Consider the following 11,916-nt stretch of genomic DNA (forward strand, 5'->3'; position numbering starts at 1 on the left):
ATCGTGTTAACGTAAACTCGAAATTCGTTTGAAAACTATCAGCAAAATATCCCCCAAAAGGCTGACCTAGAGAAAAAAACGACAGGAATGATCGTTTAGAAAAGCCACGAAATGCAATGCGGTTAAGGAAAACCCACGATTTTCCATGGAATAAACTACACTCCCTCTCTCAAAGTAGAGTTGATGATGTTTTGTCCACGGGAACAGGGCTCTAGACGTCGGCGGAAAGCCACCGGAGCAAACACGAGAGTAGATCCCACGTTTAGAGCCACAGGTCTTTTCGTGACAAGCGAGGCGGCTCTGAGAAGAGCCTGTGGGTTAGGATGCTCAGGTGGTGCCCAGGAAGCTCATGCGCAGCCTTGGTGGCCTTGGACACGGCGGGCTTGCCCATCTCCCCGGGCAGGAGTAGGCGCGCCGCCGTCTGGATCACTCTGGAGGTCATGGTGGTGCGCTGGTTGGAGAGGGCCAGGCGCGAGACCTCTTCAGCGATGTGCTCGAAGATGTCCTCCACGAACGAATGAACCCATGACGTTCAGGGCCTCCTGCGACAGGCTCAGGTCCTGGTGAAGGTTCTTCAGAACCTTGGGGAGACAGAGCAAAGCTGTCGGAGCGGCGGTGGCGGCGGCGGGGCGGGGGCTCCTGGACTTCTGCTCTGGGAGCTTCGGGGGTGCTTCCGTGGGCTCCCAGGTGCCCAGCAATCCCTCGGAAGTCTCAGAAGCCAGCTCAGCCATGATGACTGCCACTTCCCCACAGCTTGTGAGGAAAGACAATGGTGGCTGCTGCGAGGCGGTGACCAATTTATAGCCACTGCATTCCCTGACGTCATGGGCAGTCTCCACATCTGATTGGCTAAAATGCAATCCAGGGCACCTGTCACTTGGTAACACCATGTCACACGTGATTGGATAGGCTGCTGCTTGGCATCACATCCACCAATCAGAGTGGGCATCTTTCGACTGCTAACCATTTGAAACATGCTACGTAGGGCCCAAGGCCACCCGACAAGGTTAGCTGGCTGATATTCCAACAGGAGGACATTGAAAAGACTTCACTGAATGCACCTGAATTGTAGAACTTTCCTAAGCTCGCCCCTTGAGAGAGTCTGACCTTCATAACCCAATTCCTGACTGTTATCAGAATTGAGTCTGGCCACTTTGGGTTAGAGGACCCCTTTCCTCTAACCCGTGACATGGCTGGCAGAGTGCTCCTTGGAAATCAAGGGCTGTAGTTCACCAGCTACTGCCTCTGGTTTTCATCAAAACCTTCAGTAAATCGCAAAACCCTCAGAAATAGAAGGGAATTGCAAAACCACTTTCTCCAGAGACAGATAATAAAACAAAATGGGGATACTTATAAAAGTGTTGAAAATGTTTAATATTTACCAAATCAAAATACTTTTCTTACCATTACTTAGGTACCACATACTTGAATTGATGAATAAATATAGGAGCTTTCCATAGAAAGAAATAATTACCCTACTTCTCTAAGAAACCCCCAAGCTTGAGAAAGGGAATTGATAAATGGAAATTCTGTAATACTAAATGCATATAAATCTATATCTATATCTATATATCTATATCTATCTATATTTATATCTACATCTAATTTAAAAAGCCATGATTATACTAGCCGAGGCATGTCTTAAATATATTTATATAAAAGTAAAATGTAGAAATTGCACCAAAATCTGACTGAGGAAGAATTGAGGAACAGGTGTCATCAACGTGGTTTTATCCCAAATGATCAGATTTCCAGAGTTGTTTCCTCTCAGACATTTCTTTTTCAAAAGATGATTCTACTGCTAATAAAATGGTTCTAATCATGAAGGGGAAAATTTATTTTTATTACTAGAAAATGTAAGATAATGGCATAACTAGTGAGGAAAATTTACATTATGATTTCTGAAGTATCCCACTTACAAGTGAGGGATTAAAAATCTAAGTTGAAATGTTAATAATGCTCTTTCTTTTATTTTGATGGAATGTACAAGAGGCATGCCCGCTACAGTCTCCTCAGTCATATCATGAAATTCCCATGAATAACAGCAAGCCATCAAACAAACTGAGAGAGAGAGAGAGAGAGAGAGAGAGAGAGACAGAGACAGAGAGACAGAGACAGAGAGGAAAAGGAAGAGAAGGAGGAGGAGGAGGAGGAGGAGGAGGAGGAGGAGGAGAAGGAGGAGGAGCAAGAAGAGGAGCCTTATGTTATTGTAGCATTACTTACAATAGCGAAGATTTGGAAGCACTCTAAATGTGGTATCTATCTATCTATCTATCTATACACAGACACACACACAATGGAATATTACTTGGCCATAAAAAAAGAACAGAATCTTTCCATTTGCGACAACATGGGTGGATGTAAAGGGTATTCCGCTCAGTGGGGTAAGTCAGGCTGAGAAAGACAAATGTCATGTGATTCCACTTGTATGTGGAATCTAAAAAAAAAGAATAATCAAAACAACAACAACAACAACAAAAAACTCGCAGAGAGAACAAATTGATGGTCGCCAGATGGGAGGAGGTATTGGTGGCTCAGTGAAAAAGGTGAAGGGATTAAGAAGTACAAATTGGCAGTTATAAAACAGTCACGGGGATGTAAAGTACAGCAGAAGGAATATAGTGGATAATATAATAACTACATATCGCGGCAGGTGGGTACCAGACTTATCGGGGTGATTACGTTGTAAGTAATAGAAATGTCTAATCACTGTGTTGTACACTTGAAACTAATATAACACTGTATGTGACCTGTAATTGAAAATTTTTTAAAGAAGTAAAATAGACTAAAAACACATGCCCGACGACAATTTTTATGCGACTGCAAGCCGTTAACAATTTACCGACATTATATTTTAAATATACTGTGTCGTAAACTGGTATGATTTTAATGAAATATAAATAACTTCGCATGAAGGAAACAACAAAAGACCACCCAAGTTATATGACACTTGCCTAACTACATCCCCCAAAGGTTGACATTGTTCACCATTGCCTCTCTCGGAAGATCTTAGAAGCAGAGGTAGACAACATTAAGGACAAATTTCAGGATTTCAAAGAATCCTTGGGCAATGGCGGAGGCCATGAGGGGCAGGACTGGTCATGTTACAACCCTCGGGTGGACGCTAGGCTTCGTGGCAAGGACCTGTTAGAGGGGAGTCCCAGTGCACTCACATTCCACTAATGTCCACCAGTAGTCCCAGGTTTGTTTTGAAAGTCCTCCATAATAACGAGAAAGTAAAAGTCCACTTTTTCAAGCTTACTCCTCTCTCACCCTACATTTATTCACCAGCCATGCAGTAGTGACATGTCATGATCATAGAGGAGGAGGGTAACGATGGCCCAGAAATCAGGACCAACCCCATTTATTGGCCCCTGATAGTATTTCTTGGTCTCTTTGAGAAATAAATTATTTTTTCAAGTCCTTTTATAAGATTTTTTTAATATACCGGCATAATGATAATTAATATTCCTGATGAGGGGATTCATTTATCCTAAATCCTTACTCTAATGATCCCAGGGAGACCCCTAGAGGTATAAGGGCCCCTTGTACAGAAAGAAACAGGTTTTCGTACTCCCTCTCTGAAAAGGTGTTGACCTCCCCTCCCCCCTTCATTACTGCACTACTCGAGGGAGCTCTCTCTACGATCCAGTTTTGCCCCCATCCTGTCTCTTTAGTTCATGAGGCTCTGCTGATGTTAAGTAGCCTTTGTGTTCTGTCTCCTCCGTACAATCCTGTTCCTCTCCTGAGGGACTCAAGAAAAGTTTGGTTTCTGTAGATTATCCAGATTTTTGTCTCGTCGTTTGACTGAGAGTGACGTCCTCTGCAGGTTTCTATGTCCTAATCAAAAGGGGGAAACTACAACTTACTTTAAAGTACAAATGGGATACATAACGAAATTGAGAAAATACTTAGGTTTAAAGCAATCCTAATACTTGTTAAGGATTGAAATCACATAGTATCATCCCCCTTCACAGAGAAAGGTAGGAGGAACAAAATGTCAAAATAAAAATACTCGATATTCAAATAGTTGTGGAAAAAGACGAAGGGAGGGTGGCCTAATTTCCTCCCTCAAGCAGTCATCAATGTTTTCTTAATATTATGAAAGAGGAAGAAGAAATTCCCACCGATAGCTCAAATCCATATCCCCTGTGGGTTGAAGTGTGTCCCCTTAAAATTCGTATGCTGGCAAAGACCTAAATACCAGCACCTCATATGAGATCATATTGGGAGACAGGGTCTCCGCTGAGGTAATCAAGTTAAAAGATATTCATTAGGGTGAGTCTTAATGCAAAATGAGCGGTTTCCACATAAAAAGAGAAATTAGACACAGAGACATGTATATGCGGAGGAAAATGCAGACAGATATAGGGAGATTTCCCCATCTACAAGGCAAGGAGAGTGGCTTGGAATAGATGCTTCCTTCACAGAACTCTGAAGGTACCAACCAGTTGACACGTGGATTTGCATTTTGAGCCTCCAAAATCTGAGCTAATTAATGTATCTTGTTTAAAGAGCCCAATCTCTGGAATTTTAGGACAGCTTTAGAAAACTAATATTATTAAATAATTATGGTCGAAAAGCATAAAACCAGTCCAAGAAACAAACAAGGGGCAGAAAAAAATCACACCTGTTACTCTTTCTGTCACTAGGGGTGAACATTTCAGGAAGGCTCTAATTGGTTCAGTCTTACATTTAGGTCTTTAACCGGTTTGACTTCATTTTTTATGAGTTGCGTAAGATGAGGATCCAATTCATTCGTCTGTATGTGGTCACCCAGTTTTCCCAACACCATTTGGACTCTCCTTTTCCTTTGAGTATTCCTGATTCCCTTGTCTATATTAACTGACATGTATAAATGGGTTTATTTCTGGGCACCCTATTATTTTCCACTGTTCCAAGTGTCTATTTTTATGCCAGTACCATATCGTTTTGATTTTATTGCATTTTAGCACAGTTTGAGATCAGAAAGTGTGATGCTTCCAGCTTTGTTCTAATTTCTCAGGATTGCTTTGGCTACTTGGCGAGTGTGTGTGCGTGTGTGCGTGCTCGCGTGTGCGGGTGGGGGGTCTTCATATAGATTTTAGGATTTAATTTTTTTTTCCTGTGAAAAACTGCATTGGATTTTGATAGGAATTGCTTTGAATCTATATATGAATTTGTGTAATACGGACATTTTAACAATATTAATCCTTTCTTTCCATTAACAATGTTGTTCCATTAGATTGCCTTCTTTAATTTCTTTCTTCAAAGTCTTATAGTTTTCACTGCATAGATCTTTCACCTCCTCGGTTAGATTTATTCCTAAGTATGTTATTGCTTTTGATGCGGTTGTAAATGGGATTGTTTTTCTTTATTTCTTTTTCAGATGTTTTCTTGTCGGTGTACAAAAATGCAACTGTTTTCTGTATGTTGCTTTTGTTTCCTGAAACTTTACTGAATTAGTTGATTAGTTCTGGCAGGTTCTGGGTGAGATCTTTAGGATTTTCTAAATATAAAATCATATCATCTGCAAATGGGAGGAACTATACTTCCTCTTTTCTTATTTGGATGCCTTTTATTTCTTTGTCTTTCCTGATTGCTCTGGCTAGGATTTCCAGTACTGCGTTGGTTAGTTGTGGTGAAAGTGGGCATTCTTTTCTTATTCCTGATCTTAGAGGAAAAGATTTTTATCTTTCACCATTGAGCTCCTTGATGAGGCATATGCTACTAATTTTAATGTATTTCCCATTTATGTCCCATTTTCTCCCCTAGGAGGAATATGTATATATATATACATATTTCTTTAAACTATGACTCTTATGTTAATCCACCAATTCAAGTATGTGTCATACATTTGGGGACCCAAGGAATGTAAAGAAAACAGTTTTAAATTTGGTAAATATTTAACTACTTTCCGTACCTTTATAAGTTTTCCCGTTTCGGTTTGGAGGCTGTAGCTTTGCTATTTTCCCTTTCCCAAATAACTGAGGTCTTTCCCCTCCCCTCCCCTCCCCTTCCTTTCCCTTCTTTTTTTTTTAAATCAAAACTGAGTTCCTGGTTAGCCAGCAAGGTCCTGTGATTTCCAGGAGCACTCTGCCAGCTATGTCAGAGAATTCCTGCTCAACCATGGTGGCTTACCCCAGGACAACAGTAGATTCTGGATTAGAAGAAAAGGGCCCGAAGTGGCCAGGGTCATTCTGATAGCGGTCAGGAATCGGGTTATGAGGGTCAGACTCTCGCAAGGAGCCAACCCAGAAATTTCTACAATTCGAGTGCATTTGGTGAAGTCTTTTCAAAGTTCCCCTTTTGTAGCACAGTGCCAGCTAACATTGTCAGATGACCGTTTGCCTCCGCGTAGCATGTTTCAAACAGTTAAGAGGTCAAAGGATGCCCACTCTGATTGGTGGATGTGATGCCAAGCAGGAGCCTACACAATCACATGTGATGTGGGGAGATTTAGTGATAGGCTCCCTGGATCGTATTTTAGCCAATCAGAAGTGGAGCCTGCCCATGACGGCCAGAAATGCAGCGACTATAAATTGGCTGCGGCCCCTCAGCAGCCGTCATTGTCTTTCCTCACGACAGACGGGAAAGCTACCTTTGACATGGCATCGCCCACCCCCGCCGTGGCAGCGCCTGCCTCCGACATGCCTGCGCCTGCCTCCGAGGCTTCCGAGGGATTGCGGGGCACAGGGGAGCCCACGGAAGCACATACGAAGGCCCCTGAGCAGAGGACACCGAGGCGCCGGCGCCGGCGCTGCTCTGACAGTTTCGCCACCTATTTTCCCAGGGTTCTGAAGAACGTTCACCAGGGCCTGAGCCTGTCGCGGGAGGCCGTGAGCGTCATGGATTCGTTCGTGAAGGACATTTTCGAGCGCATCGCCGAAGAGGCCTCGCGCCTGGCCCTCTCCACCCAGCGCGCCACCATGACCTCCAGAGAGATCCAGACGGCCGTGCGCCTGCTCCTGCCCGGGGAGGTTGGCAAGCACGCCGTGTCCGAGGCCACCAAGGCCGTCCTCCGGTACAGAAGCCGCACATGAGCTTCCTGGGCACCACGTGAGCATCGTGAGCATCGCAACCCAAAGGCTCTTCTCAGAGCCACCTCACTTGTCACGAAAAGACCTGTGGCTATGAAGTAGGATCTACTCTTGTGTTCGATCCTGTGGCTTTCCTCTGACATTTAGAGCACTGTTACCGTGGACAAAACATTACCAGCTCTACTTTAATAAGCAGAGAGTGTAGTTTGTTCCATGGAAAATCGTGGGCTTCCTTTAACCACGTTGCATTTCATGGCTCTTCTAAACGGTCCGTTTTAGATATTTATGTCAGCTATTATTGCATCCTGTAAAGTCTAAATTATTTTTGTAATCTTTTTACTATTTGTATTCTCATTATCTCGGAGTGTGTTGTGGAATATTCTAGATATTGCCATAGCTAAAGCGATGAAGCAAATTTACATATCAACATAATGCTCTTAAACGATTTTAACATCCCATAATACTCATCTAAATTTACATAAATGGGTATAGGAAGATAATACAAAAATAGATCAATGAAATTTCTAAGACGGACTTCACTTTTTCAGTGCACTAAACTCAGAAATTTCTATTTTAATTCATTCAGATTTATCCCGACATATTATTTTCTAGCCAAAAATATTTCATTTTTTAAAATGTAATTCCATTTCATGCATTTATGCCTTCAACTGTGGTGGAATTGTCCAATGGGAGCAGTTCAAATGCCACTCTCCACTTGGCTAATGAGGGACTGGCAGCCAGTGAGATACAGCTATTGGTCCCAAAGTGTGGCGGAGTGACCAGGGCTGAATCAAATAACAGCCTTCCTGTGCTATTCAGTCTGGAGATGGAGGGAAAACGGGTAGGATCCTCCGCTTGTTATTTTTTGATTCCTGGCTTTTTTTTTTTTATTAATCTTGTAAGTTAAGGATATGAATCCAAGGCACATAGTGTCTGGCTCCTCGCATAATGTAAGAGGTTAGCCAGCAATTAAAAGAACAAAGATTTTTCTCTTTTCTATGGCATTGGAATGTTAATATTCAGGTGAAGGTTAATATAGTAATATTTTTGTTGATTTCGCCTTGACCCAATGACTTTTTACCTGTATAATTTTTCTAAAAAATATATTGCTGAATTTGTCGAAGTCGACAATATTCTAATCATTTTCTTTTTAAATTGATTGCTAACTTCACACTCTTTGAAGAGAGAGCATATTGTGAGATTTCAATATTTGAAATGAATTATGATTTGCTTTAAAGCCCAATATTTTATCATGATTGTTGTTAAGGGTTTAATTTAAAGATTTATAATAAGGTAAAATACCCCCACCAATTTAGATGTAAAAACCTTTAAAGATATCACTCTCGGCCAAACAATGAGATAAAAACTGGATAAACTACAAAAATCAAAGCTTTTTGTGAGCTCAGCAAAAGAAAGGTTAAGATTCTGCCAGAAAAGATTCCCACACAGAGTATTCCACTTTGACAAAACACCACTGTAACAGAGTGAAGTACTCGGTCTCTATGACTTTACCTTGTTCAAGCCTGCTTTGTTCCTATGACCTTCAGGCTGACAGCTTCTGCTTAGCCTTGCATATAGACATGCTAATCATTAGAGGAATTCTGTTTGCTGCTTGAGGAGAAGAGGGAAGTATGTACCATTTATCAAAGTTTTGCAGGAACATCGTGACCGGACTCACATCAACTAGCACAGTCTTCTGGGACCCCTCCTGGCGCCCAGGTATCTTTGGTGATCGATCACCTCTTGCCCCCCACCCCATTTCTCCTCTCCTTGATGTAAAAAAAAAAAAAGCCCCAACTCTGTATTCTCTTAAGATGGATTTGAGGTACCCACTAGGGTTCCCATCTTCTCAGTTATCACCCTCTCGATCAATAAGCCTTTCCTTATTCCAAACTCTGACGTTTCGAGGTTGACCTTCTAAAGCTTCAGGCATATGGACTTCGGAAGGGCAACACCACTTGCTCTAGAGACAAAGGTGGGCAGGTCTGGATACTAGAAATAGCTACAAAACGAATTGGAATCATTAAGGGGTAGGGGCAAGCTTACCTCCAGAACGCTCTTTGATATCAAGAGAGACAGGATTTAGGACAAATAAGTCTCCTCACCAGGATGATTATTTTTTTATTATTCTGTGATATTAGAAAAATCTTACAAAACATTTTTTAAATGAGCTAGCTGCACAATACACCTGGAAAATCTACCATGAAATCAAGTGGAAGTAGATCCTGCTTTGTGGTTCCTAGAAATCATCATATATGCCCAAACAAAATTTTGAAAGCCGAAGGTTGTTTACTGAGCCATATGCCTTTGCAGAAAGACAAGTGGACCAGTTTGAAAAAAAGTGCACTTCACTAAATCACTTAATTTCTATCATGCTAATTTTTCTGTTACATAACCCAATGTTTACGCATATTACACGTTTTTTTCTGAAGTTATTCTTGGGGGAGGGGACAATTCAGTCCATAGCATTTATGTTCGCCACAAACACCAAAAATATGTGGTTCATAAGACAGTAAATTCTGTTCAGGACAAGAACTAGACCAAGAGGTTCAGTGCTGCAGGTTATTAGGAGGTATAAGATATCTAAGTTTACACTCAATAGAAAATGTGAAGTGTTCAGCACAGTATGTGTTATCAAGTGCCTCCTACTCCCCTCCCTATCCAACCCCAACTTTGGGTGTCCCCTCCCATTAAGCGGAAAACACTTTCCAGAAACCAAGAGTTTAGCTAAAATTCCAGCCCTTATTCACCTTAGATCACTTTATACCCGAGTTTTCTTTTCTTCATTTCTGAGACAAGAGGGCTAGCTAGCTAGCCCACATAACCTCTTCTCCCAAAGGTTCTCAAATTCTATGATTCCAACTCTATAGAAAATCACCTAGCATTCTCAATCAGGGACCATTCGATCTAGATAGAAAAGTGCCTTTTCCATGTGATGAATCTGCTAAAGCAGCTTTCCTGTGTCTAGTTTTTGTTTTGTTTTGTTTTGTTTTGTTTTGTTTTGTTTTGTTTTTGGCTGAAAATAGTACCCCTGTTTACTTCCTTCGAAGACCACCAAGAATGAACCACAGGAGCCTTAACATAATGATTATATTTATTATTTTACTGCTACGTTAGAAATGAAAATAAACCATGAGAAGCTGCAAAAGCATAGAACTTCATGAAGATTACGGAGCAATGGAGGCATCCATTGTAGAAAGTTAAAAGTGGCTTATCCTATAGAGGGTGCAAAGACTACAAACACAGAGGTCATCAGTGGTGAGATTATCAACAGTATCTGCCAGCTGGAATTTATGAACCGATGGAAAGTTTTTAAAATATATGTAAGGGAACACTGGCTACCCCTGACCTCTTAGCCAGGGAGTATAGGTGAGAAAACATCAGAAGATGCCTAAAATCTCTACAACACAAAGGTTTACAAAAACAAACAAACAAACAAACAAACAAACACTAAACCAAGATACTCAGGCAATGTTGAAATTTGCTCTTGGTAGAAGATCCTCATTTTCCGATGTTTGAACACACTCTTTCTCCTGCTGGAATGCTGAGGGGAAAAAAAAAAACAAATGCACAAAAAAAATCATTGAGGGCATTTTCCTAAATTCAGTTTCTTACAAAGAAGCTATTTGTCAAGTCACTGAAGGCTGCCATACCTGTTTTAAATTTAGAATGCCAAAGCACTAAGCACAAATCCTCAGTCGGGTGTGTGTGTGGTGTGTGTGTGTGTGTGTGTGTGTGTGTGTGTGTGTGTGTGTGCGCGCGCGCCTGCGTGCACTCACGATTTAAACACCTGAGCATTCATTAGATTCTACATGAACTATGTCCCCCCCTCTGTTTGACAGGTAGATTTATGCTATTACCATTCTTTCCATAGATTATTCTGAGACTGAGGAGCAAGTGAAGCATTTTCCTCAGATTTGTCTATCACTATGTAATTAGGAAGTTATATTTCAGACAATTTTTGACTAACTTTGGAACTCTCAAGTAACTCTGACATGACAAAAAGCGCCTGTCAGTTTTGTGAATACGTGTGGAGTTTCTTCATCAGGCTGTAACTCCCGAGGGCAAAACTAATCCCTTGAGTCTGGGAACCTTGCGTGCACCCCAGATCTAAGCTTGTTCTCTGCCTTATCTTGTCATCAGGTAGAGAAAGCCAAAACTGCAGTTTGTGTGGTTCTTTAGGAATGAAATCATGGGCCCAAATTGCTAGATGCAGAAGATTACAAATAACCATAAAGTGGACAAGACTAAGATTTTTATAGTGCTAATCCAATATTCCAAGGTTGGTTATAATATGAGGTTTAGTAATTTTTGAACAAGGAGTTAGTTTTTTTTTTAATTACCACATTACTTCTTGGGTCTATCATGTGAGAACCACATATGTAACCCAAGAAGACAGCTCTTTGATATTTTTAACTGTGGCATTAAATATAATGGTACTGTAATTATTTCTTACTTTGTGGCAAAAATTGCTAGGAAGAGTTTATTTACTGAGCCTATGGAAGTTCACCATTGTTTTTCTCCAATAGAAACCATTCCCGTGTCCCCCACCCATCCCATGACTTACTTTCCTTTGAGGGGAGGGCATTTTTTTTTCTTCAGTATTAGTTTTCTTCAGTTTTGACCTGGCATACTTCTCCACTTCAGACAATTCTGGCTTATCGCTCATCTTGACTGAAAGAAAGACTGGGAAAAAAAATCGAGAACTTAACTGGCAGAACTATTGTCATATTAAGGGATCACAGCCAAAAAATTTTCACATTTACTGTCAATAAGCATTTTACTTGCAGATTTTCAACAACAACAAAAAACAGCACACGTCTTAAAAAACGTCATGTGTTTATTAGAATATTTTGAACTCCACATCATTACCTCATTTCTGATAGGCAGTCCATGC

The 11,916-nt window shown here is 41.1% G+C and overlaps 1 protein-coding gene and 2 pseudogenes across 1 annotated transcript; 1 reads left to right on the top strand and 2 right to left on the bottom strand.

Annotated features, from left to right (window-relative positions):
* Nucleotides 1–262: 262 nt before the first annotated feature.
* LOC107508595 lies at nucleotides 263–6,178 on the bottom strand (annotated as a pseudogene).
* A 25-nt stretch (nucleotides 6,179–6,203) lies between these two features.
* Nucleotides 6,204–7,056, top strand: LOC107508594 (histone H2B type 2-E-like). The gene is made up of 2 exons (XM_016140521.2): nucleotides 6,204–6,385; nucleotides 6,470–7,056. The coding sequence occupies exons 1-2, from the start codon at nucleotides 6,204–6,206 to the stop codon at nucleotides 7,020–7,022; spliced, it is 735 nt and encodes a 244-aa protein (XP_015996007.2). The 3' UTR covers nucleotides 7,023–7,056.
* Nucleotides 7,057–10,483: 3,427 nt separating this feature from the next.
* LOC118607737 lies at nucleotides 10,484–11,688 on the bottom strand (annotated as a pseudogene).
* Nucleotides 11,689–11,916: the final 228 nt, after the last annotated feature.

Source organism: Rousettus aegyptiacus, unplaced genomic scaffold (assembly GCF_014176215.1).
Source record: "Rousettus aegyptiacus isolate mRouAeg1 unplaced genomic scaffold, mRouAeg1.p scaffold_m13_p_9, whole genome shotgun sequence".
In the NCBI taxonomy this organism is placed as follows: Eukaryota; Metazoa; Chordata; class Mammalia; order Chiroptera; family Pteropodidae; genus Rousettus; species Rousettus aegyptiacus.